At 42.6% G+C, this 24657-nt stretch overlaps 1 protein-coding gene across 1 annotated transcript in view; it reads right to left on the bottom strand.

The window, feature by feature from the left end:
- The window catches only part of CACNA1D (calcium voltage-gated channel subunit alpha1 D), a 5051180-nt gene that overhangs the window by 2115722 nt on the left and 2910801 nt on the right, over window positions 1-24657 (bottom strand). Inside the window, exons 22-23 of the mRNA XM_044077483.1 lie at window positions 24441-24547; window positions 3059-3146 (exon numbers count right to left, since the gene is read on the bottom strand). Of these exons, the coding sequence (XP_043933418.1) occupies window positions 3059-3146; window positions 24441-24547 (195 nt within the window). The remainder of the gene's footprint in view (window positions 1-3058; window positions 3147-24440; window positions 24548-24657) is intronic.

Raw genomic sequence — 24657 nt, 5'->3', positions numbered from 1 at the left:
ATTCAGTCATCTCAGCTGCACCTGCCTGACAGTCTGGGAATATGGAAGGCTCCCTGAAGCTTTGGAAGCTGACCAGCTGTTACATCATTGGCAGGATATATCCCATTTAGCTAAAGTTACTTCAGCAGTGATCAATATGATGAACATCCAAAATTGCAGCAAATGCATTTAGACCAAATGAGTTTAGTCCAAATTTACTTAGACCTAATGAATAAACTCTAAATTTAGACCAAATTAATTTAGACCAAATACAAGGAACCCAAAATAATACACATACATATATACAGATACAAGATATATACAGCTGTGTAGATATATACATATCCATATACAATGCCACAAAAACAAAGCAAACAATAAAATATTCATACTAGAAGAAATATATAACTGACAACCAGGCATATATCAACATCTATCACTTTGGACACAGTTACAGTTCTGCTGGCTCATTTGTCCCCTTTTATTTATGCAATGTATTTGAAGACAGAAGTCACAGTATTCAAATATTCTACCCTAAAATATTGTCATACACAATGGCTTACATGGTGCATTCCTGGCAACATCAATGTTATCTTGAGGAGTGCTACTAGCACTCCTAAACTGCCCAAATACTCTCTGTTGTCTGCCATATCAGGACTAGTTTACATAATATAGCTTACTCTGCTGCCAATACCAACATGTCTCCACTTCTGCCATAGAAGAGCTGGATGTCATGCTCTTCAGTGATGGAATATATACCTATCTGGAAGTAAATGTAGAAGATACAAAGTTTATGACTTCACAAATGTTCCTCTTATGAAGTGCACTGCTGCATGCAAATTAGCCCATAGCAAGTAACACTGAAGGAATGCCTTTGCAGTTACTACCTTATAACTTCATTTATTTCAGAGTCATTTACCACTATACTCTACTATGACTTAATAATTTTTTTTAATGTACTACTCTTGTGATGATCCCACTTAAACCCGGGGCAGTAACTAAGGAGCCTCAATCTTCATCACTGTCTCTGGTAAGGGAGAGTCACTGAAAGCAGGGACAGAAATAGACAACTTCCCCTAGGAGTACACCAAGAACAGTCTCCAAACCTGGGACTGGACTATATGCTTCACTTTAGGTCCCCAAAGTATTCTTCACACCAGACACTGCAGAGTATTATGTCCCAGTTCTAGGTATATGACACACTTTCTCTTAAATATTTGATATTCATACATACAAACATCCTTGGGAAAGACTGGCATAGATTTACCTGCTATGTCCTCTCTCCCATATTACAAGTTAATGGCTGCCACCAGTCAAATACCACAATACCCTTCAAAACGGGTGTTCAGTTATACTGGGTAAAATATATACTGATATAAATGGTAGCGTGTAAGGCTTTTTAGAGTGGCCCTGGTGTTATCACAACAAGCATAAACACTCTCAGGTTACTAAAAGTACTTTCTAAATAACCAGCCACAATAAAAAAGTAGTAAAATATTTAATAATAGATAAAATGATTTAAAACATGTATACAAAGAATAACTTACTCTAATAAACCATAGAGTTATACACACAGGAATTACAAAAATAACACTGTAGGATAGATTTCACACTGACTGTAGAAAAACTCTAACTATAGTTCCCTAACTATCTAAAGATTAACTGTCCCTGTCTAATCTAATTAACTCAGCAAGGCAAGATGATACTCATACTTCTGCCAGGCAAGATAAGAATTCATGCCCACTCTTCAGACTGTTGTCTACTCCAAGGATTGGAATAACAATGTCTACTATTATTGCTGAACATCTCTGGAAAACTCTGAGTGATAACTACTGATCTGGAAAACAACAACTGGCAACTGAGCAACTACAACAACTGAACTTTGACTCAGAACCTGCTTTTTTAGCAGAATTTTTTAAAGTCACAGAAAGCTGTTATGAGAATTCTACTCTCTTATATCAGACTTTAAAAAGGAAACAAAACAGCTGCTGTGGATATTCCATTCCTTTCAGCTCTGGCACAACATGACATCATATCTAGGTCAGCTGACTGGCATAACCTACATTCAGAATTCTTTTTTTTTTTAAAAAGTGCACATTAAACAGCCGGAAGACCACTGTTTAAGTCAAACATCTTACATAAATCAAAGTAATAATAATAATAAAAAAAAACTTATTTACAAAATTATATCTAGCCATGCTGGCATATAAAACACTGGGTAATTTACAATTATTTACAAGTATTTACACAACTTCAGCCAGTCATACTAGCACAGATACTAGTATCTAATATCCTCACAACTCTCTTATACCATATGTTGTGATGAACTATACTATGCTTTAATTCAACTACCCATCAAACAGTTTATGGCTATAAATGTCACACGGACTATTCAACCTACCTGGAAAAAAAATAAGTAAAAGCAGGCATTCAGCATGACATGCCACTGGCACTATTACAAACATACTTCTCCAGTCCTGCTACTACTAACCAAGTTCTTTTACATAGCCTAAGAATTATCTCTGAAATACAGTGTTTAACCTGAGGTACTACAAATGACTGCACATGTAACATATGCTTGACTTTATCTACCACACATAACTGAACATATAACATGAAAACAGTCATAATAAAGCACAAAATAATCAATACACTAATCAGTACACTAATCAGAAGCAAAGGAAATATCACAGAAAGTAATTACTAATAATCACAGTGTCCCTACACGTACCATAACATTAATGTTATACATATCACTGCTATTCCAAATATTCCCAGTGCTGATAGAAGACAAAATACTGTAGAAATGACTTATATTTACTTATTATTAGGACACAGATGATAATTAACTAAATCACTGTTACTATTCTAGCAGTAAGAGTCTCTCAAATAATATACATTTAGAAAAAACATGCAAAGACCTTTTTCTGCTAATACATCAAAAATAATTTCCTATCAAATTTTGCATAGCAAGTATAGAGTGAGTAATAAAAAAGAAAAAGAAAAAAAAACAATCTGTGTATCATCACATTTTGGCACTGTGAAAAGCAGCAGAGTAAAATACAAATACTAACTATACCTTAAGTCCTTTTGCTCTGTTGATTGCTCTTAAAGGCCTCAGCACTCGCAAAACACGGAGGATCTTTACTACTGAGATAGCACTCGATCTGAAAATAAGAAAACAAACAATTGTTTAGCAGTGACTTTTAATCCATGCTTATTTCAAATCCATTCCTAATCAATCTCTGAAGAACTCTGAAAAAGCAAAGAAAAACAAGACTGCTTGATTACCATGGATTACAACCAGCCATACCTCCACTCTGAGGATTATGTGACAACTGTTTTCCATTCTTTTCATAAATAATTTATTTTCTGAGTGTTACCTAGAACCAAAGTGGCAGTGTATGCATATGATGGGAACGGATAATGCTTTATAGTACGCAGTTGTTTCTACACATTTTTAACTCGGTGCCAAGTGTATGTGATAAAGAGAAGCTATATGGAATCAGCTGCAAATGCAGATGCAAATTCATTGTAATCAGGAGATTAGGAGCCCAAGCTTATGCCACATAAATGCTAACTGCCACAGTCTCATTTTGAGAGAGACGTACAGCATAACTAAGCATGAACTCCACTGTTTTAATGGAAATGGGAAAATTATTGCACTGTGCACTGTACACACTTCTACACCTGCACAATATGTTAGGCATGAAGATAAGTTGCACAGCTTGGCAAATGTATGTAGATATTAAACAGGTAAAGAAAAAGAGCCAATTTTGTGGCATGGAAGGATAAAGCCCTGACAATAAAACAGGTGACCTAAGTTCAATTAGCACACTGGGTGCATAGAGAAACTGGCAAAGAAGGATAGAAGTGAGCGGACACTGCTGACTCACCAATCCCAGGGGATGCAGCTCTGGCTCACCTCTTTGGTAACACCTAGCAGAAGGACTAGTGTTACCCATGGGGAAGGGCATGTGAGCTTGTCCTACCTATGTGAATATGCACACAGCACAGACAGCATGCAGTGGCACTCTCCTTAGGCCAGCAACAGCTGCAGAGCTTGCAGAGCCACCCCCAGGGGTGGATAGTTCTCCCAAGGGGAAGGCAGGCCACCTCACCAGACCTGGTAGTTGGCCTGCTCTCTGCCACCTGAAATGAATGGATGATGATCACCTCAGGGCAGAAACAAATGGCCACAGGACTCTGGCCTAGCTCAGGGTTGCCTGGCTCTCACCAACACATTAGAACAAATGAGCTAACTGAGTAAAGGTAGTGAAGCAACTGGGAGTTTTCGTGGGAGATAAAAAAAAGGAAAGAAAAATTCCATGTTACATGCCAAGTTTATCCTACCTCACCCAAAAGTCCATACGTACTGATATAGAGTTTATCGAATTCTTTAATGAACCATAAAATAGTTCAAAACACTGGGAGGTACCATTCCCTATTTAGTATTCTATCCCTAAAATAAGGAATTGATCAAGTGTGAGTTCAGTGTATGTGATGTTCTTTCTCCAGCCACCTTATTACTATTTCTTACCCTGTAATGAAACTTAAAAAATGTGTTGTTTTGGAAGTTGGTTATTTTTTTCCAATACTCCCCACTTGACAAAGAATGTAATTGCTTAATACAGGTATTAAAAGTAGTTCATTCAAAATTGTTTTAAGTGATGAAAAGAATAAAGGGTATCACTGAATTATTAATAATGGAAAATATGGGCTGTGTTGTGGAAGAAGCATATTTTCAGGGAGAACAAGTCTGAGGGCCAGAAATGAGTTGTTTTCATGTTCAGCATTCACCACCCAGACAACCTAAAAAAGATGTTAAGGATGAATTCCAGTGAGCTGACCAGCATCCTGGAAGAAGTAAGAATCAAGCCATAAATTTGATAAGAAGGGTTGTTACACTAAAAAGGCTGGAAGCTGCCACTACTGAGGACACCAAATACCTGCAAGAACACAAAGAGGTAATGGAGAAAAATTGTGGAAATCCAGGGAAAGGTAGCAGGGATAGTTAAAAGACTTGACCAAACAAAGTCATATTTCACTGAAATAAAAGATAATGCATGAAAATATAATTTAAAAAATATATGGTGTTTTAGAGGGTGAGGAAATAAATGATTTGTTGGACTTCGTCTGATAAAATGACTGAATGGAGTGACTTTACTAAAAACTCACAAACATAGGGGAACAATGCACACCCCTAGTGTAAAGTTCTCATAGATCAGGTCTGACCTCAATGATATCTCCTTTGAAATAAATATTAAGCCTGGGATCTCAGCTAACCCCAGAACATTTAAAAAATATTTCAAGACTAATAAGCCTGGGATCTGAGCTAACCCCAGAACATTTAAAAAATATTTCAAGACTAACTACCTCCTTCTAAGTGGCAGTGTAGCAAAAGTCCAAGCCCCCCAAACCCTGAAAACACAGCTACCTATATAGAACTGCTCACTGAAACCCTGTAGAATCGTGTACTAGCTGCATAGACACAGCTGAAACTACCAGAAACAAACATCGGACAACCTCCAAAAGCAAGCCACCATGGTGGAATCACAGTATTAACAGACTATATAACAAAAGAAGGACAATCACATTCAAAAACAGGAAAAGCACTGCCCAGCAAGGTAAAAATTCCTTCAATATGAACAAGCAACTCAGGGGACTAATGAAGTCCACCAAAGCCAAATCTGAAATAAAAACAGCCTCCCAAGCTAAGAACAACCATGGATCTTTCTTCAGTTATGTCCTCAACCTTAAAAACAGCACTCAACCATGTGCTGAACCAATAGTGAATGGAACTGTCTATATGGAGCCAGGTGATATAGCAAATCTGCTGGCTGATAAATTTATCTCCAATTTTACCCCATCACCACCAGTCAGCCAGAAGAAATAACCCAAGCATTTTTATCACCAACAATCACTAGGGAACAGGTCCTCACAGTGCTCTTTAAGGCCAAGAACACTGCTTTGATGGGCCCTGATAATATCTCAGGATGCCTCCTGAATAGCATGGAACATGAACTGTCAGGCTCACTAGAATATCTATCTTACCAGAGCCTCCAAACAGGCTTTGTGCCAAATGAATAGAGGACTGTAACGACTATCCTACTACACAAGGGGGATCTTCCATTGACCTGGGGAGCTATAGGCCCATGCTTTTGACTAGTCTCATATGCAAGGCCAAGAATAGAATTATCATGGATCTGATAAATAATGCCACAGAAAACTTACAAACACTGGATCCTACCCCAGTTCAGTTTTGTCAAAGGCAGGTCATACCTACTTAACCTGGTGGACTTCTTTGAGAAGGTCACTAAAACTACGGATGGAGGTAAATTAGTATGCAATGCCTGCCTCGATTTGGCCAAGGCGATCAACATAATACCTCATTCAGGAATTGCAGATAAAGTAATAAATATAGGCATAAACCCATATGTCCCACAATGGATAGCCAGTTGGCTCAATGATAGGACATAAGAAGATAGGATAGGGGAATCCACCTCGACAAACAATCCATTAACTAGCAGAGTCCCACAGGGTTCGGTGCTGGTGCCCCTCCTTTTTGGAATCTACTTCTCTGAAGTCAAGGCAAAACATCAGGTGTCTCTGGCTGACAAAGTAAGCAGATGGCAGCAAACTAGGTGCAGTCAACTGAATCCTCTAGAGACACAGATACCCTGGGCCTGATGCAGAAGAACAAATTGTTTCAGAGCCATGGACTAAAACTGAATGCAAAAAAAAAATGCATAAAAGTACCTTTTGGAAACTCATCCACCCCACGAAAATGCTACATTGATAATATACTCTTAAAAGTAGAATCAGTGGACAGTAATCTGGGAATGCATTTTGACAGTAACCTGACCTTTGACCACCATGAGTCTACTGTGGTGAGAAAATCATTCTGCATTGCCCAGCTTACAACTAAGTGCATGGCAACCAGGTCCAAGGAAGCCATTGTTCTGCTATACCTGCCTCTCAGCAGACCAACCATTGAATCAAAAGCACCCTTCAGCATGTACCTGACCAAGTACCTGCAACAGCTTGAGAGACCACAGACGTTCCTCGCAAAAAGATTACGGGGAATAAACAAGTTCTCTGCAAACTGCTGCAAAGCCCTATTTCTGTACTCAGTCTCCTACAGACTGTTCTGTGATCTGATAGGTTCTCAGGAGGTTACCAGGCTAATTGGCCCTAGAACCTTTATACGTCTAGCCATGTTATACCCTTGTTTCCTTATTGACCAGGCTGCATGGTCTATATTTGCAGCATGAGTCTATGATCAGCGCAGATTGCCCTTATAAAAGAGGGACATAGGTGACAGCCCCAGTGTAAATTTATGGTCTCTCATCCAGTTGTCTAAGTTATGCATAAATACGGTCACCGAGGAGCTCTGTTTTACGTGAACTTGGAGTTTGTTCCAGAGGAGTGCCAATCTCTGGGAGACATATCTGTCTCTCCAGCATGTCCTGTTAATGTCACAGACTAGGTTAAGATCCATAGAGCAAGTGAATCTTGTCCCATCTGACTTGCAGATGTGCAGCATTTCCATTAGGGCATGGTACAAGACAGCTCTGTAGGTCAGGCACAAGATGTCTCTCAGCAGCCTGTAAGATATAGAGTACAGTGACAGGGCCTTTGGTCTGTCTATGTAGGTCATGTGTTGAAAGACGTGAATTTTCTTGGTGAGAAACCTTTGAGGTCTTTCCAACTGCTGCAGGTGTCTATACCTAGTCTACAAGGCACCCTCTGATGCCATGCTGACTGATTTGCTGCACATCTGCAAAACAAACAGCATCAGAAATATTCATTCCAATGACCTAAACCTTGTCTACAACATAAACTGGACATGTATGTGCCTCAAAGGCTACCCCTTTCCTGGAAAAGGCTTCACATCTATATGAAGCAAAGCTCATCCCTAAGCCTATTAAAATGCGGATCAACTGATAGGAAACCATACATTTACCATTGGTTTCTCACTTATGCCCCTTTTAGACAGGGGCAGCCCATGAATATTTAATGTGTACAAGCTTATATTTTAATGTGTACAAGCCTATATTGCAATGTTAAAATTCAATGTGGTATTCCAATATGTTAGCAATATTTTCTTAAATTTAAGGTAAGCTTGGCTAGACTTAAAATAGCTCTTGGGCCAATAGCCTAGTAACAACCTAGGCTTAAAACAGCACTTGGGCCAGTAGCCTAGTAACAACCTATGAAACTATAAATAAAAGAGAGGAATGTTAATAAAACGTATGTAGACACTCCTGAAAGAATGTTGATATGCTAGCAGTATAATGTAGCCTGTTAGCATATCAGCAGGGGCTGCATTACAGTATAATAAGAACCATTAAATTGTATCATTGAAAGTTATATGACAAAACAAGCTTTATTTACAGAAAACTCCCACAGTTATCCATATTCAAACAAATAAACTAATCTAACATACAATGTAATAAAAATAAGTAACTGCTTTGACATCTAGACCAAATAAAAATCTAGTGACTGAAGAGACTAGCAGGATAAATCTTAACTCACTATGACAAAAGGAATTAGAATGCACTGCAGTTTAACTCTAAACAGCCTAAGTTGTTAATGTTGCAGTAAACACGTTTACATGAGGGCCTGACAGCTTCTGTTTCTAACCAAATGTGGCTGTGAATGATGGTCAGTGCCCATGTGTAAGGAATACAATGGTAGCCACATATAAAATGAATGACAGAACAAAGTTTAGTTGCGCAAGTAAACTTACAATGACAGTAGATGTTCGAATGATCACTGCAGTAGTAGCCTTAGCTATATGGGTTATATCCTGCCAGTGCAAAGGGTTATATCTTTCCATGTATTCTCACAACAAAATGTTTTTGAAAAGTGTTTTGCTTTGCATAAGAGCCCTCCAAGAAAAATGGGGCTCCTCCTTGGGATCTTAATTTTGTTTCACAGAAACTAGCACTTGCTCCATTTGAACTAGCTAATCCGGTTGACTTCAGGTTCTTAACAAGGAAAACTATTTTCCTGATTGTTCTGACATCCGCAACAACAATGCTAGAGATGCAAGCTCTTATGGTGAGTCAAATCTATCTCATTTTTCACAAAGACAGGGTTTCTTTGAGAAATTATCCTTCTTTCATGCTTAAAGTGGTATCAGAGTTTACTTTAAGCCAAACTATTCATCTCCTCATTTCCTTTCTTGAACCTAAAAATGAGGGAGAAAGAATACTCCATACCTTGGCAGTCCACAGACAACTCAGGTACCATCCAGACAGAACTAAATCTTTCAGATCTTCGAATCAGTTGTTCATTTCTTGCAAAGGTAAGAAGAAGGGACAGCCTGTATCAAAACAGTCAATTCCAAATGGTTGTCTCAGGCTGTTTTTTTATACTAACCACAACAAAACTATTCCAGGCAGGGTCAAAGACTTCTCTACCAGGGCCTTGGTCTCTTTTATGTTTTTTTAGAAAGAGTTGGACTCCAGTATTTTAAAAGCAGCAACTTGGTTCTTATACATACTTTTAAAAGGCACAACAAACTTGATTCCTTCTCTAGGTCTAGATCAGACTTTGTTAGGACTTTTCTCCAGAGGCTCCTGGACCTTCCACCTCCCAAATGTAGTAAGCTAGGGTAATCTACCCATACAGATAGGGCTACTGCAGCAGTGATCAATATGATGAACAAAATATAATTGTGTAAGTAAACTTACCATGACAACAGATGTTCAATTGATTACTGCTGCAGTAGCCACTCCCTTCCTCCCTCTCTCTATCTCCCTTGCTTTTTATGCTAGGATGTGGACATTTATTTTTTGTTGTTTCTATTAATGTCCTTTCAGGGCTTAGCCTACCTCTCTTTCTGTTAGCATGAAAGCTCCAAAAGGTTTGACACCCAAACCAGTCTTTTTAGTCAGCTCATCTCTAGCTGACTAATGGTTTAGGCACGTGGAAGGTGCACTGAAGCTTTGGAAGCTGGCTGGCTGTTATATCCTTGGCAGGATGCAACTCATATATAACTTTAGTGGAACACTGTAGCAGTGATTAATATGATGAACATCAACAATTTCTTTCAATGTGTGAGGACAGCTACCTCAAATAAAAGGTCCCGGAATGCTGTCTTTGCTGAGAACTTTCTGAACAGTCTTCACTGGTGTGAAAGACTTGCTATTTTCCCCAAGTTAAAGTCATCTGTTCACTTTCTTCAACTTATTGGACCAGCTTTTTATCCCCTGTAGTGGGAGAACCATATGGAGTGTTTGACATGATGATGAATATAGACTCACTGATTTTGTTTTGCTACAATCCTTTATCACCACTTCCAAAAACATACTGACTCATTCCTCCGTCAACTTAAACTAATTTTAAAGAAAACAGATCTCTAAAGCTATTTCTCCTCCAGCATCTGAGCATTCTTGTTAAAATTACAGCAATATTTACAATTGTAATATCACAATTGCCTTCCCACCAAAAAAAAAAACAAAAAATATACTTTGTATGAAAACCTTTCATGGCTATTTCCTTACTACAGTCATACATTTTTACTGACTTTACTGGGGGTATTATTTTCACTGTAAACTTGATAAAAATGAAAAAAAAATGAAGTATCTGATTATTTTCCCATTGAATTATATTTTACAGTATTAATACAAACAATTTCATACTTAATAATTCTGAAGAACAGAAAAAATAATAGGAAAAAAGAAGTTATGTCTTACCATAACATTCCATCTGTGTTGTTGATCTTCACTTATCCTTGACTCTTGGGTTTGGTTCTGTATCTTGGAACCGACTTGGCTAAGCATATACCCATAATGCTCCTCACAGAATCAACTCAGATCGAGTTTGCATAAAAAAGTGACAGACTGGAAATAACAGATGAGAGACCATATCTGTACTGCTAACAGGAAAGAATCAATTTTTCAGGAAAGATCCGTTCAACCACGAAACCGTAGGGCAGGGGAAAGGAGGGTGGGGATGTCAAGGATAAGTGAAGATCGACAACATAAATGGAATGTTATGGTAAGACATAACTTCTTTGTCTGATGTTGTCCATCTTCACATAATCCTCGACTCTTGGGACAGAGTCCCCAGCTACCTAAATCCAGGGAGGTCTCATGGAAGAATATTCATGAGCACCATCGAACCAAATGACATTCATCCTCTAGAGACCAGATCTAGCTTGCAATTTCATCCTCTAGAGACCAGATCTAGCTTGCAATGAGTAATAAAGATATGAGGGGGAAGCCCAGGTAGCCGCTACACAAATGTCATCAATAGAAGCTCTGGAATGAAAAACTGCAGAAGCAACTACTGCTCTAGTTGAATGAGCTTTGACAGGTCACGGTAATTGCACCTTTTTCTTATTACAAATGAAAGTTGTACAGTCTTTAAACCATTTTGATAAGGTAACTTCATAAACAGACTTTCCCATAGAAGCAGAAGAAAGGACATAAACAACTGGTCTGATTTTCTGATTTCCTTTGTTCTGTGAAGGTAAAAATGCAATTGTCTATGTACATCTAGTAAATGAAGACAATATTCACCCTTGTTAGAAAAGTAGGGGTAGAAGACTGGGAGTTGAACAGTCTGATTGATATTGGCTTCTGACACTTCCTTAGGTAGAAAGGAAGGAATTGTTCTTAAAGAAACCCTGTCTTTGTGAAAAATAAGGTATGGAGGTTTGCAAGATAATGCCTGAATCTCAGAAATCCTTCTTGTGGAAGTAAAAGCTATCAGCAATAAAATTTTCCAAGATAAAAATGTCAGATAGCAAGTCCTGCAGGTTCAAAAGGGGAATAAATTACTGACTGAAGTACGAGATTCAAGTCCCAAGGAGCAGAGGGATCTTTAATGGAGGTCTGAACATTAAAGTTCCTTTTAGAAAGGCTTTGCAGAGTTTATGGGACATTAACGTTGAGTTATTGAAACCATTATGAAAATTTGAAATTGCAGCTTGATGCATTTGTATGGTCAAGGCACAAGCTCCTGCTTCAAAAAGTAATGTTAAGAATTCAAAGATCTTATCGACTGGTGCTGAAAAAGGATCAGGATTCGTCTGCAAAGCCCAATTTGAAAAATGTTGCCACTTACTGAAGTATAACTTTCTAGTCGAAGGTTTGTGGGAGGATAGAACAATTCTTTGAACTGGAGAAGTAAGGGTTGAATGCCTGGCAGTCATTGGAACTGGAGAAGCCATGCAGTGAGCGTGAGACTGGGCAGATTGAGATGAATTAATCCATCCAGATGGGACAAAAGATCTGGATCCGGGTCCAGTGTCCAAGATTTCCGAATTAGGTGAGGCCAAAGAAAGGGAAACCAGACCTGATGAGGCCAGAATGGGGCAATGAGTATTATTCTGTTCTTCGACCTGTAGGCTTTCTTTAGAAACTGAGATATGAGAGGAAATGGGGGAAAGGCATACAATAGACTGGGGGGGGCAATCATGGAGAAAAGCGTCCCTCAGTGACCCCCGGAGGGGGAATTAGGGCAAAGTAACTTCTGCACTTGTTGTTCAGGGGGGATGCAAAGAGATCACAGCAGGGCCAGCCCTAGAGGCGGAATATCTTTTCCACCACTAATGGACTGAGAGACCACTTGCGAGGCATTAAGATGATTCTGCTCAATTTATCTGCAATCATGATGGAACTCCCCGTAATATACGTTGCAACTCGAAAGCGGTCAGATGAAATCGCCCACTGCCATACTCCGAGTGCTTCTCGACAAACGGGGTAAGACCTGGTTCCCCCTTGCTTTTAATGTACCAGACTACTGACATGTTGTCTGTTTGAATCTCAATTGCCCCTGAGGGGAGGGTATTTTAGAATGCTTGCAATGCTAACCGCACTGCCCTCATTTCTAAAACATTGATGTGCAAACTGGCCTCTAGTTGGGACCATGTGCCTTGGGACTGTTTTTCCCAGATAATGCCCCCCCCCCCGCCCACCCCATCGGGGAACGCGTCCATGGTCACTTTGGTTTGGGGTGGGTCTGCCTGACAAAATTTCTTTGGAGTGAAGCTACCAACTTAGGTCTCTCTTCCACAAGTTGGTGATTAATATCGGGTGGAACATTGACTGATTCAGTAAAGACCATTCGGATGCCAAGAGCCATTGAAGAATCTGCATGTGGAATCTGGCCAGAGAAACTAGAGTAATGGAAGCTGACATTGATCCTAGCATTTGTAGTAACAGAAGTACAGTCACCTTTTTGTTGTGAATAATCTGACTGACTTGTGATCTGATTCTTTGAAGTCTTTCCAGGGGAAGAGACACTATGCCTGTACTCGTGTTTAGCAATGCTCCTATGAATTCCAATTGTTGAGTTGGCTCTAGATGTGACTTTTTGTAGTTTATAGTGATTCCTAACGTGGAACACGTTTGAAAAACGTAGCCTCTTGCCTTTTAAAGTAGATGCCTGGTGGGAGCGGTGAGGAGCCAGTCGTCTAAATACAGAAACACACAGAATCCTTGCAGTCTGAAGTGAGCTGCTACCACTGCCATGCATTTAGTGAACACACCGGGGGATGTGGTGAGACCAAATGGCAGGGCTCTGAACTGGTAATGACTGGCTCCCAGCCGGAAGCGCAGGAATTTTACTGGATCGCTTGTCCATTTTTATATGGTAATATGCATCCTGAAAACCTACTGAGCACATCCAATCATCCTATTTCCAAAAACGGAAGTACAGACCAAACCGTGACCATCCGGAATTGGGTTTGTTGAACCAATTTGTTCAATTGGCTGAGATCCAGAATCGGTCTCCATCCCCTGTCTTCCTTGGCACTAAAATGAATCTTGAGTAAACTGTAGATTCTATCTGGTCTGGTAGGACTGTTTGGATGACTCTTTTGTCAGGCGGTTTTTGAACTTCTAAGACTGCTGCATCCCTGTTACTGGGAGGAATGTCTTGAATTCTCTTCACTTTTTTTTTTTTTTTTTTTTTTTTTGAGAAGGGAATATGGTAACCTCAGGTGATGATCCTCTGCACCCAGTTCTCCATTATTATCTTGAGCCAGGCAAGAATGTGCAGGGATAATCATCCCCTGCCTGCCTCCAGAGGACAGCAATCGGGCCTCCTTTCAGGAGCATTGATAAGAGTTACCAGGGAAAGAATCCCTGGAACCCTGATTGCACGGGCCACCTCTGCCTCGAGTACGGCATCATTTTTAACTTCTTCCTCTGCGCAAGGAGAAGTCATTGCCATGTGAGTTTTGGAAAAGCCCTTGGGACTTTTTGAACCATAGCTTTCCACTTCTCTGGTTCCTGGAGTAGGGCCGTTGAGGAGTGGAGAAGCGCATGCCCACACCAGATAGAGTCTTTCCATCCTTCTCACATCTAGCCAGGGTATCTTTAACTTTAGGGCCAAAAAGGGATGTTCCATCAAATGGAGCACTGATGAAAGAAAAATTAAATGGCTCCACAAACTCACATAAGTACATCCAGGCATGTCTCCTAATGGCTACGCCTGAAACCGCTGCCCTCGTTGTCCCTTCAGTTGTGTGTGCAATGAGCCTCATGAACGAATTACAAACAGAGTCAAGGGTTGCTAGCTGAGAAGTCACCTTTTCCTCTAACCCCTTCAGGTAATACCCGTGTCAAAGTATCTGAAATAAGAAGTTATGTACCTACCATAACGTTCCATGTTAGTTGTCTTCTCTCGCCTTCTTTCTTGCTTGATGGGTTCGGAGCCGATCCTCGGCTCCGACTCGGCACTTGCTTTAGCTCGAGAACTCCTTTTACCAGCTCGAGGCAGCCCCATATCCCATGATGCAAGGCAGTAAGTACCCAGATCTCGTTTGTTGACAAAGGGCAATAACACCAAGCATAAAATACTTCCCAAAGGAAGAAGAAACTTACAGATGGAAAAAAAGGACCAGGTTTGAATGGTCTTTAGCATAATAGTTTCTTATACAAGGTCTGTCCAGGCCAGGGGGAAGGAGGGTGTGTCGGAAGAAAGAAGGCGAGAGAAGACAACTAACATGGAACGTTATGGTAGGTACATAACTTCTTAATGTTAAGTTGTCAATCTCGCCATTCTTGCTTGATGGGACCGTCCCTAGCACCTCTATCCTGGGTGGCTCAATGGAACAAACTCTTGAGGACTGTAGAGCCAAAACTGGCTCTGTCCCTGGAGGCCAAGTCCAATTTGTAATGGGAAACAAAAGTGTGAGGAGTGGCCCAAGTGGCCGCTGCACAAATAGTGTCCAAAGGCAGTCTAGCTTGAAAAGCTGTAGAAGTAGCTAAACTCCTAGTTGAATGTGCTTTAGGTTTTGAGCACAGCTGTTTTCCCCTGATCGTATAAATTTCAGTGATGACCGAAGAAAGCCATCTGGACAAAGTCACTTTAGAAACAGGAAGGCCTTTTTATTATCCGCATAGGAAACAAAAAGTTGATCAGATTTTCTAAATTTTTTGTTCTGTCCAAATAATATCTAAGCTGACGGTGGACGTCAAGATAATGTAGCTTTTGTTCAGCTCTATCTGAATAGTTAGGAAAAATACAGGCAGATCAATGGATTGATTCAGATTGTTTTTTGAAGCGACCTTAGGTAAAAAGGATGGATTAGTTCTCAAAGATACTCTGTCTTTGTGAAAAATCAAATAGGGGGGTCGAACCGAAAGAGCATGAAGTTCAGACACCCTCCTGGCAGATGTAACAGCCACTAGGAATAAAGTTTTCCAAGAAAGATATTTCAGGGAACAAGAAACAGCTGGCTCGAAAGGGGGAAGAATCAAGGATGTCAGCACTAAATTTAGATCCCACTGAGGAGGAAGATTCCTGATTGGAGGCTTTAGTAGGAAAATTCCTTTCAAGAAGGCCCTGCAGAGCCTATGGGACATAATATTATGATCTGCTATCCCGACATGAAAATTAGAAATAGCAGCCAACTGAACTCTGACTGTGGAAGAAGAGGAGCCTGCATGAAAAATCTCTGCTAAGAAGTCCAGAACTGCCTGAACAGGGGCAGTAAAAGGATCAATATTTTGGGCCTTAGCCCAATAAGAGAAACGTTCCATTTGCTTGTGTAAATCCTCCTGGTAGAGGATTTTAGTGAAGTTACTATGATATCTCTAACTGGGTTAGAGATCAAAGGAAGCCTGGCTAAGGAAGGAAGTGGAGCAACCATGCTGTGAGGTTGAGAGAAGGGATTGACCGGTGCAGCTGACCGGATTGGTGAATCAGTAGATCTGGCACTGGGTCCAGATGCCACGGCTGCACCAAAAGGTGATGATGGAGGAACGGGAACCAAACTTGTCGAGGCCAGTAAGGGGCAATGAGAATCAATTTGGCTCTCAAAGCGGTAGCTTTCTGGATCACCTGAGGGATCAGAGGAAATGGGGAAGGCATAAAGAAGTCCCTGGGGCCAATCCTGGGTCAGAGCGTCTCTGGGGATGGCCTGATAGAGGGAAGAGGCTGAAGAAGTCTGGACATTTGCTGTTTTGGGGAGTAGCAAAAGATCGCAACATGGACGACCCCATTCCAGAAAAATCTCTTCCGCTATGGATTGCTTGAGAGACCACTCGTGAGGCATGAGAATAGCTCTGCTCAATCTGTCCGCTATAATGTTGGTTTTCCCAGGGATATGCGTTGCTACCAGAAACCGATGAGAGGAGATCGCCCATTGCCATAGTCTGAGCGCTTCTCGACACAAAGGGTAGGACTTGGTTCCGCCCTGTTTGTTGATATACCAAACTACAGACATGTTGTCTGTGTGGACTGCAATTGTCCCTACGGGAAGAAAGTCGTTGAGGGCTTGCAACGTTAAAAGCACTGCTCTCATCTCCAGGACATTTATGTGCAGATGGTACTCGAACGGTTGCCACGTCCCATGAACCATCCTGCCCTGATAATGACCCCCCACCCGATCAGGGAGGCATCCGTGGTGACAGTGGCTATCGGGGACGGAGGTACAAAGCATCTGCCTTGGTGAACCTGAGACGATGTGATCCACCAAGCAAGATGTTCTTTGCATGTTTGTGTCACCAGAATCTGGTGACGCATTGGGAGTTGCTGGTATGACCACTGTGTGAACAGCATCCACTGAAGGAGGCGCATGTAGAATCGAGCCAGGGGAAGAAGAGTAATGGCCGCAGCCATGAGACCTAATACTTTTAGAACCATTCTGGCCTGTACTTTCTTGCTGGCCAGAATGATCCTGACATGAGTCTGAATGTCTGAAACTCTTTGTTCTGTAAGGGTAGCTGACATCTGAACAGTGTTTAAGTTTGCGCCTATGAAGGTAATAGACTGGCAGGGCGATAAGGATGACTTTTCGAAGTTGACTGAGATGCCCAAATGAGAACAAAGGTCTATTGTGTAATCCCTGGCTTGTATAAGCTGATGCCTGGTGGTGGCTAACAGGAGCCAGTCGTCGAGATACGGAAACACCTGGAATCCTTGACGTCTCAGGTGAGCCGTGACCACTGCCATGCATTTGGTGAACACTCTGGGGCTGTAGTGAGACCAAAGGGCAGGGCTCTGAACTGGAAATGACTGGACCCCAGCCGAAAGCGGAGAAATCTCCTGGAGCGTCTGTGAATTTTGATGTGATAGTACGCATCCTGAAGATCTATTGAGCACATCCAGTTGTCCTTCTGTAAGAAGGGCAGAACTGACTGAAGAGTGACCATTCGAATCTTGTCTTCCTGACAGACTTGTTGAGTCTGCTGAGATCCAATATTGGTCTCCAGTCTCCCGTCTTTGGGGACCAAAAAGAACCTTGAGTAGATTCCGGCTCTGAATGGTCTATTGTAACTGGCTGAATGGCTCTTTTGCAGTAGTTTTGCGATTTCTAACTCTGCAATGTCCCTTAGACTGGGTGGTACGTCTGGAAGGGAACTTGAGGGAAGGGACTTTCCTCGAAAGGAATTATGTAACCCTTGGATATGATCGACTGTACCCATCTGTCTTGAGTGAGGGAATGCCAGGCTTCTGGGTACAGTGATAATCTTCCCCGACTGCCTCCAAGGAGGGACAGCCGGGCAACACCTCAGGGATGCTGAAAGGGCTTATCAGAGAGAGGCTCCCTGTTTCCCTGGTTTTCGACCCCTCTGCCTCTAGAGCGGCGTCTGTTGTTGTTACCCCTCTGCCTCTAGGGGTAAACTGACCACGTGAATCCGGCGTGACTCCTTGGGATTTACGGAACCACATCTTACCACCCTTCTGTCCTTTGGGATAAGGCCTAGAAGGGGTGGAAAACGGACTCCAACAGCAGAAAGAGTCTTGCCGTCCTGCTCACACCTGGTCAAGGTCTCCTTCACCTGAGGGCCAAACAAAGCTGACCCATCAAAGGGAGAATTTGTGAAGGACGCCTTTCGGGGCTCCACAATCTCACCTAGCCGCAGCCAGGCTTGGCCTCTAAGAGCCACACCTGTGCCTGCGGCTCTACTCACTCCATCCGCAGCATAAGATATTAGCCGCATGGAGGAGTTAGCAATGGAATTGAGGGTTCCTAGCTGCGAAGCAATCTTTTCTTGAGCCCCTGCAGCTGTAGGAACCTGAACTACTTCTCCCAGCTCCTTCAGGATATCTCTGGAGTCTGGTGAAGTGACAAAGATAATTCAGCGAACGCATAGCAAAGGTCGCTGAGGAAAACATCCGCTTGCCGTACCTATCCATGGTCCTAGAGTCCTTATTAGGAGGATGGACGGGCACGGAAGGATCTGCAAGTTCCTTTTGGTGGCGCAGCCACCACCATGGCATCAGCGGGACACCCTTGGTAAGGAATTGTTTGTCACTAGGGGCAGTGATAAATTTAGAAGGCCTCCTAGGGACTGGCTCTACAGAGTCAGGAGCTGTCCACACCTTTCGTGCAATAACCTGCATAAGGGGGTCAAAAGGCGGAGACACCCAGGAGGTGGAGGGCCGAGATCCAAACGCCTCTAGGTATACTGACTCATCCTCAGAGGGATTGTTGGTGGGCCAGTTTCCCCTCTGTTTCAGAAGTTCTAGGATGTCTGAAAAGGAGACATCCTCAGAGGGGGATCTAGGGGATCCCTCTGACTCATCAAAGTCAGTATCCCCCGTGCCAGACTCGGGCCAGTCTACATGCTTCCTCTTACAAGTCCTCTTCCTAGGAGGATCTCCCGAAACATCAGCAGAATCCTCGGAAGAGGGGAAATTTCCCAATGGGGAAACCTGAGGCGGAGGATCTCTGGGTCCTGTAGCAAGAGAAGTGGCAGAGATGTCAACAGGTACAATAGAGGGAGGAGCTACGGGAAGAGACTGCTGACTGATACCAGTGGCCAGTACACTCTTCATCACCTCGAATGCTCCCTCCCAGGCAGGTCCGAGAGAACCCGCTCCCAAGAGCTAGGAACCCAGGGACCACCGAAAGGGAAGCATCCGAGGCAGATGTCGGAGCCGAGCTCACCAAGGCCGAGGCTCCAAGGGGAAGAGCGGGCTCGGACAAGGGTCCGATGCCACTCACCCCCTCAGAGGAGACCATGGAAGCCCGACCACCGAATCCCTCTAAGGAAGAGGAGATAAGAGTAGAGGCTGAAGGAACAGAAGGGGGTATCCGTCCTCCAGCCGTAGCAGTAACTATGCCCGAAGACTCCAACTCCAAGCTCTGGGGTAGAGTTGAAGGAGGAACTGTAACGGGGTGTGGACCAACAGTCGTCTGCTGAGACGGACTGTGAAGCATTTGGGCCAGTACCTGTGACTTGAGCAATCTGCTGACCACTCTCTCTAGGTCATGGTCAGACAACCTGGATGACCTTGAAGATCGGCTCCGATGGCTCCGTTCCGACAGAAGAGGTGAAGCCGAGCCGAAAGTATCGGCTCCAAGGAAGGAGACCTCGACCTCTTCCTGGAATGAGCCATCGGAGCCGACACTACGGATCCTGTCGGAGCCGATTTTTCGGAGCCGACAGAACGCCTCGATGTATCGGCTCCAGCCGGAGCCGATACAGCCACCAAAGTAACGGTGTCGGAGCCGATCGGAGCCGACACCGATGTCTGTGCCACATGGGTGTCGGAGCCGATCGGAGCCGACATCGAAGTGGACAATACAGTTTCGGCACCGATGGCCATCGGTGCCGAAGGCTTAGTCAAGCCAGAATCGGCTCCAGCCGAAGCCGATCTCGACTCTGTACGAGTCGGAGCCGAGGCCGCAGGCTTAGAAACAGAAGCCTGGGCCTTGGAAACTCTTGCTGGTTTCGGTGGAGCCGACTTAGCCGGAGAGCCCTCCGGCAAGAAGGCCCCTAAGAACCAGTTTGTTATGTCTCTCCTGCAGGACTCTCTGGCTGAAGGAGTGACAAATAGCACAGGAGTCCTGCAGGTGAAGAGGGCCCAGACAATACAGGCAAGAAGTGTGACCGTCTGTCAGAGACATTTTCTGACAGCACGAGTCACACTTCTTAAAACCTGAAACCCTCTCCTTTGACATGGTGCCGACACACAAAACACACACACACCAGTCAAAATAAAATTAAATTACACAAAATACCAAAAGGTATTCTATAAAAACACCAACTCACACACCTTAACTGGGGGGGTTGGGATTGGGATAACTGAGAACAAAGTCAAAGAGACAGGGAATTTCTGTCAGGAAGGGATAGAAATTAAATTTAAACTATAAAAAAATTAGTTTTTGACTAAAAAGGGGCTTGAAAATCACAAAGTGAAACAACTTACCAGGAGCTGGTAAAAAGAAGACCTCCCAAGCGAAGCGGCAAACGAGATCTGGGTACTTACTGCCTTGCATCATGGGATATGGGGCTGCCTCGAGCTGGTAAAAGGAGTTCTCGAGCTAAAGCAAGTGCCGAGTCGGAGCCGAGGATCGGCTCCGAACCCATCAAGCAAGAATGAAGGCGAGATTGACAACTTAACATGTACTTTTATCAGATCTTGTTGAAGTCTCGTGAAATGTGCCATGTAATTCAAGGACCTTAGTGTGAGTTCGATGAAGTGTATACATGCTTCCCAAATCTATCCATCATACTAGACTCTTTATTAGGAGGATGAATAGTAGAACTTACATCAGCAAGTTCCTTTTTTGTGGCTGCCACTACCACCACGGCATCAACTGGTATTCCTTTTGCCCAATGCTGCTGAACTTGGGGAGCTGACAAAATATGATCTGGTCTGTTCAGAATTGGTCTGATACAGTCAGGTATTTTCCACGCCTGCTGAGCAATAAGCTTATTCAGATCATCAGTGGGTGGAGAGATCCAGGAGGTAGTGGGTTGGGCATGGAAAGCCTATAGGTATACCAATTCCTCAGAGGAATGTTGAAGGGAAGTCCAGCCATCCCTCTGTTTCAGGATCTCAAGAATGTCACAGAAGGAGACATCTTCCAGGGGTGACCTTGGGGAAACCTTCCCTTTCATCAAAATCAGTATCATCAGTGAAGGACTTTTCAGCAAAGTTTAAGTGCTTCCTCTTGCACTTTCTCTTCAGGGGTACAGCTTCAGTGGGATGGGTTGGAGAGGTCTCTGAAAAGGAGATGACCACAACAGTTGGATCCTGAGGCTTCAGTGCCCGCTGTTCCAGGGTACAGGCTGGAAGAAGCTCTGGGCGAGTGGAAGGGCAAAGCTGTAGGTCTGACAAGAGTGGCGTCGACTGATCTGTGGATACTGCCCTCTCCAGAGCTTGGAAGGCTGCCCCCATCCCCCGTAGAGTAACGGAAGCCCAGAACCGGAATAGTCTGCTTCAGAACCGAGGTGCCACCCGCACCGAAGAAGCCGCTTCCAAAGCTGGCATCAAGCTAATGTGTGCTGACACCCTGAGAGTCATGGATGGCTCAGACAACCCCACAGTAGAAACATGTCTCCCGGAACCAGCAACGAAGCTGTGACCCCAGGAGGACTCTGGTTCTGACAGAACCGAAGCGCTCAAGGCTGTTTTCGGCATCAGAGAAGAAACTCTGACCAGCACCGAATCAGTCGAAACTGGGACTGTTGGAACTGGAAACTCTATAGGCCCAACTGGGGTCAGAAGAGGAATAGTTTCTGTAGTACAAAAGGGTAAGGTTCCTGAGCTAGGATGGCTGAGAACCACTGAAGAGGACAATTCCCTCACCACCAAGAGCTGATCCACCAGTCTCAAAATATCAGATTCTGTGATGCTCTTGGTGGAATGGACTCAAGAGACCAACAAGGATCTGGGTTTGTCCAAGAAGAGAATAGGAGGTTGGTCTATGAAGGGATCCACTGAAGGAGAATACCTGGTATGAAATAATTCTTTAAACATGAATTGTTTCAGTTCCGAACTAAATGGAGGAGTGATAGTATTGGATGGTGCCAAAACAGTCGGTGCAGAAGCAGACACCGACAGCACCAAAGACATGTCCATTTCCCCAGACAGTTCCAACAAACTGCTGGAACTGGGAATTTCTTAGGCACCTTAGATAACGGTGCTGAAGATACTGTCGGCACCGAGCTGCTCCTCTTCTTAGAATGTTTTGATGAAGGAGCAGAAGAAGAAGGCGAGTTAATATCCGTTTTAGACTTAGATAAAAAGATATGGCCTCATCAAAAGCGGTTTTAATAAGACCCTTCAGGATAAGCTTATTTTTTCTCTCACTAGGGGCCCAGTGGCTGAAGCCATGACAGATGGCACAATCTTTTTGAAGGTCCACCGGGTCCAAACAGTAAACACATAAGGAGTGTCTATCAGAATTTGGTAATTTGCATTCACATTTCTGGCATCTTTTGAAACCAGAAGTTCCCTTAAGTTTGTCAGAAGTTTCCATTTGTTTGTTAGCCATTTCCAAGGCCACACACACACGCATGCACACACAACCAAGGAACGAAGTCGACCTAGATAAAGTTCAGACTTTTAAGGTTGGAAGACATACTAACAATGGTATGAAAGATTACCTGGCATTAAAAAAGAAAGAAAACAAGGGAAGGAAAGAGAACGGAAAGGTACCAATAATGGTATGAAGAGGTAATTTAAACGGTAAGAGAAAGGGAATGAAATACCAACGATAGTAATATTAGATAAACACAGAAGTGTTATAGAGCAACAGCAGGAAGAGGAGCTGGGTATTACCAAGGAAAGAAATCACTAATTAAGCAAAAAAAAGGGGAAAAATTATACTTACTAGCAAAGAAATAGCTTGCTCGACAGCTGTTTAAATATGTCTGGCACTGAAAGTGGCAAATGAGATCTGAGGTAATTCTGTGAGGAGCATTATGGGTATAAGCTTAGACTGAGAGTTTTTGGATGGTGCAACTGTTGTAATGGCTGAGTCGGTTCCAAGATACGGAACCGAACCCAAGAGTCAAGGATTAAGTGAAGATTGACAACATCAGATCAGTTCATTAAAATTAGTACTGATGTAGTAAGAATGCATAGAGACAGCTGGCTATATACAGATATACTCATTCAAGTAGCAATCCAGCCCAACAGCAACAAAACAAGTGATGGAAAAATAGGCCAGCAAAGATGAAGGCAAGAAGAAAACACATTTGCTACAGGGTTGCAACAGCCCTCCATGAAGAAAGATTTAAGGTGAGGGACATGACGTGTTCTGAATCAATCAATCTTTGGAGCTAACTGCCAGTTGTGGTTTTTAATTACACCGTACAAAGGAATTTAGAAGGTGTGAAACTATTTGCTTCCTTTCCTAAGACAAAATTGTGTTCCAGTGTGTCTAAAATTAACCTGCCCAGGCAGCTTTCTTGCTGCATTAGTTTCATCTACAGATCTACAGGTTTGTCACTGCCTTCTAAGACAAAGCACTGCTTACAACAGCAGGAGCTGCTGCAGTCTTCTTTAACAATGTTCCTACTGATGAGATTTGTGCAGTGGCTACATGGTCTACAGCTTATTATAAGTTCGACCTGCGGTCTGGGTCTAGAGCTTATTTTGGTTCCACCATCCTTCCATGGATATCGCAGATGGGGATTCTGTTACAATAATTGAGGTGGACAGAAAAGACAACATAGGATATGAAAGCTATGTACTTACCATAATGACAGATAAGTGTTGTCTTATTCCATCTGTCTCAACATTCCTACCCTTCTTCCCTCCATTCAAACTAACTACGGCTCCTACTAGATTGCACTGTACCCACCTGGAGCCCTGCTTAACTGCAATCTTTTTAGATTGCTCTTTGTGATTTTGCTAACATTGTTTTATACTTGAGGATTAGCAGTCATGTAACTAGGGGTTAAACTGGATCTGAGCCTTGTAAGGGCATCATGGAAGAGGTGAGGAGCTTGAATATTGGAGCCAAAGTTTTTAGTTGATGGCCATTGATCCGTTTAGATCTGATATACCCATTAGTTGAGGGAGATGGAACAAAACAATTTCAGATCAAGTTAATAATTTTGTAAGCCATTTAAAAATAAAGCAAAATATACTTAAACTGTGTATTTGGTTGCCAGTTTTGTATAAACATACAATGAAGCCTTTGCACAGAAATAGGCATTTTATTCAACTTATTTATGACAAAAAAATGAGCAAAACTATTTTAAAATCAGTTAAAATGTGATATATGTATATTCTTTTTCACTCACTGCATTCCAAATGAAACAAGGGAGACACCAACAACTAGCAAGTCCAATAAGTTGAAATAATTCCTGCAGAATGACCCTTTATGAAGGAAAACCCCAAATGTTGTCACCTAAAGAAACACAAAACTTCAGAATACATCCCAAACAGCAACAGTATGAACTAAGATACACAGAGACTTATGGTTTAAATTGCAATTTCGATGAATATGAATAAAGGAAA

This window comes from Protopterus annectens, chromosome 7.part0 (assembly GCF_019279795.1).
Source record: "Protopterus annectens isolate FY-2018-M chromosome 7.part0, PAN1.0, whole genome shotgun sequence".
Taxonomy (NCBI): Eukaryota; Metazoa; Chordata; order Ceratodontiformes; family Protopteridae; genus Protopterus; species Protopterus annectens.
The sequence above is the reverse complement of the archived record's forward strand: the minus strand, read 5'-3'. Positions and strand labels throughout refer to the sequence as shown.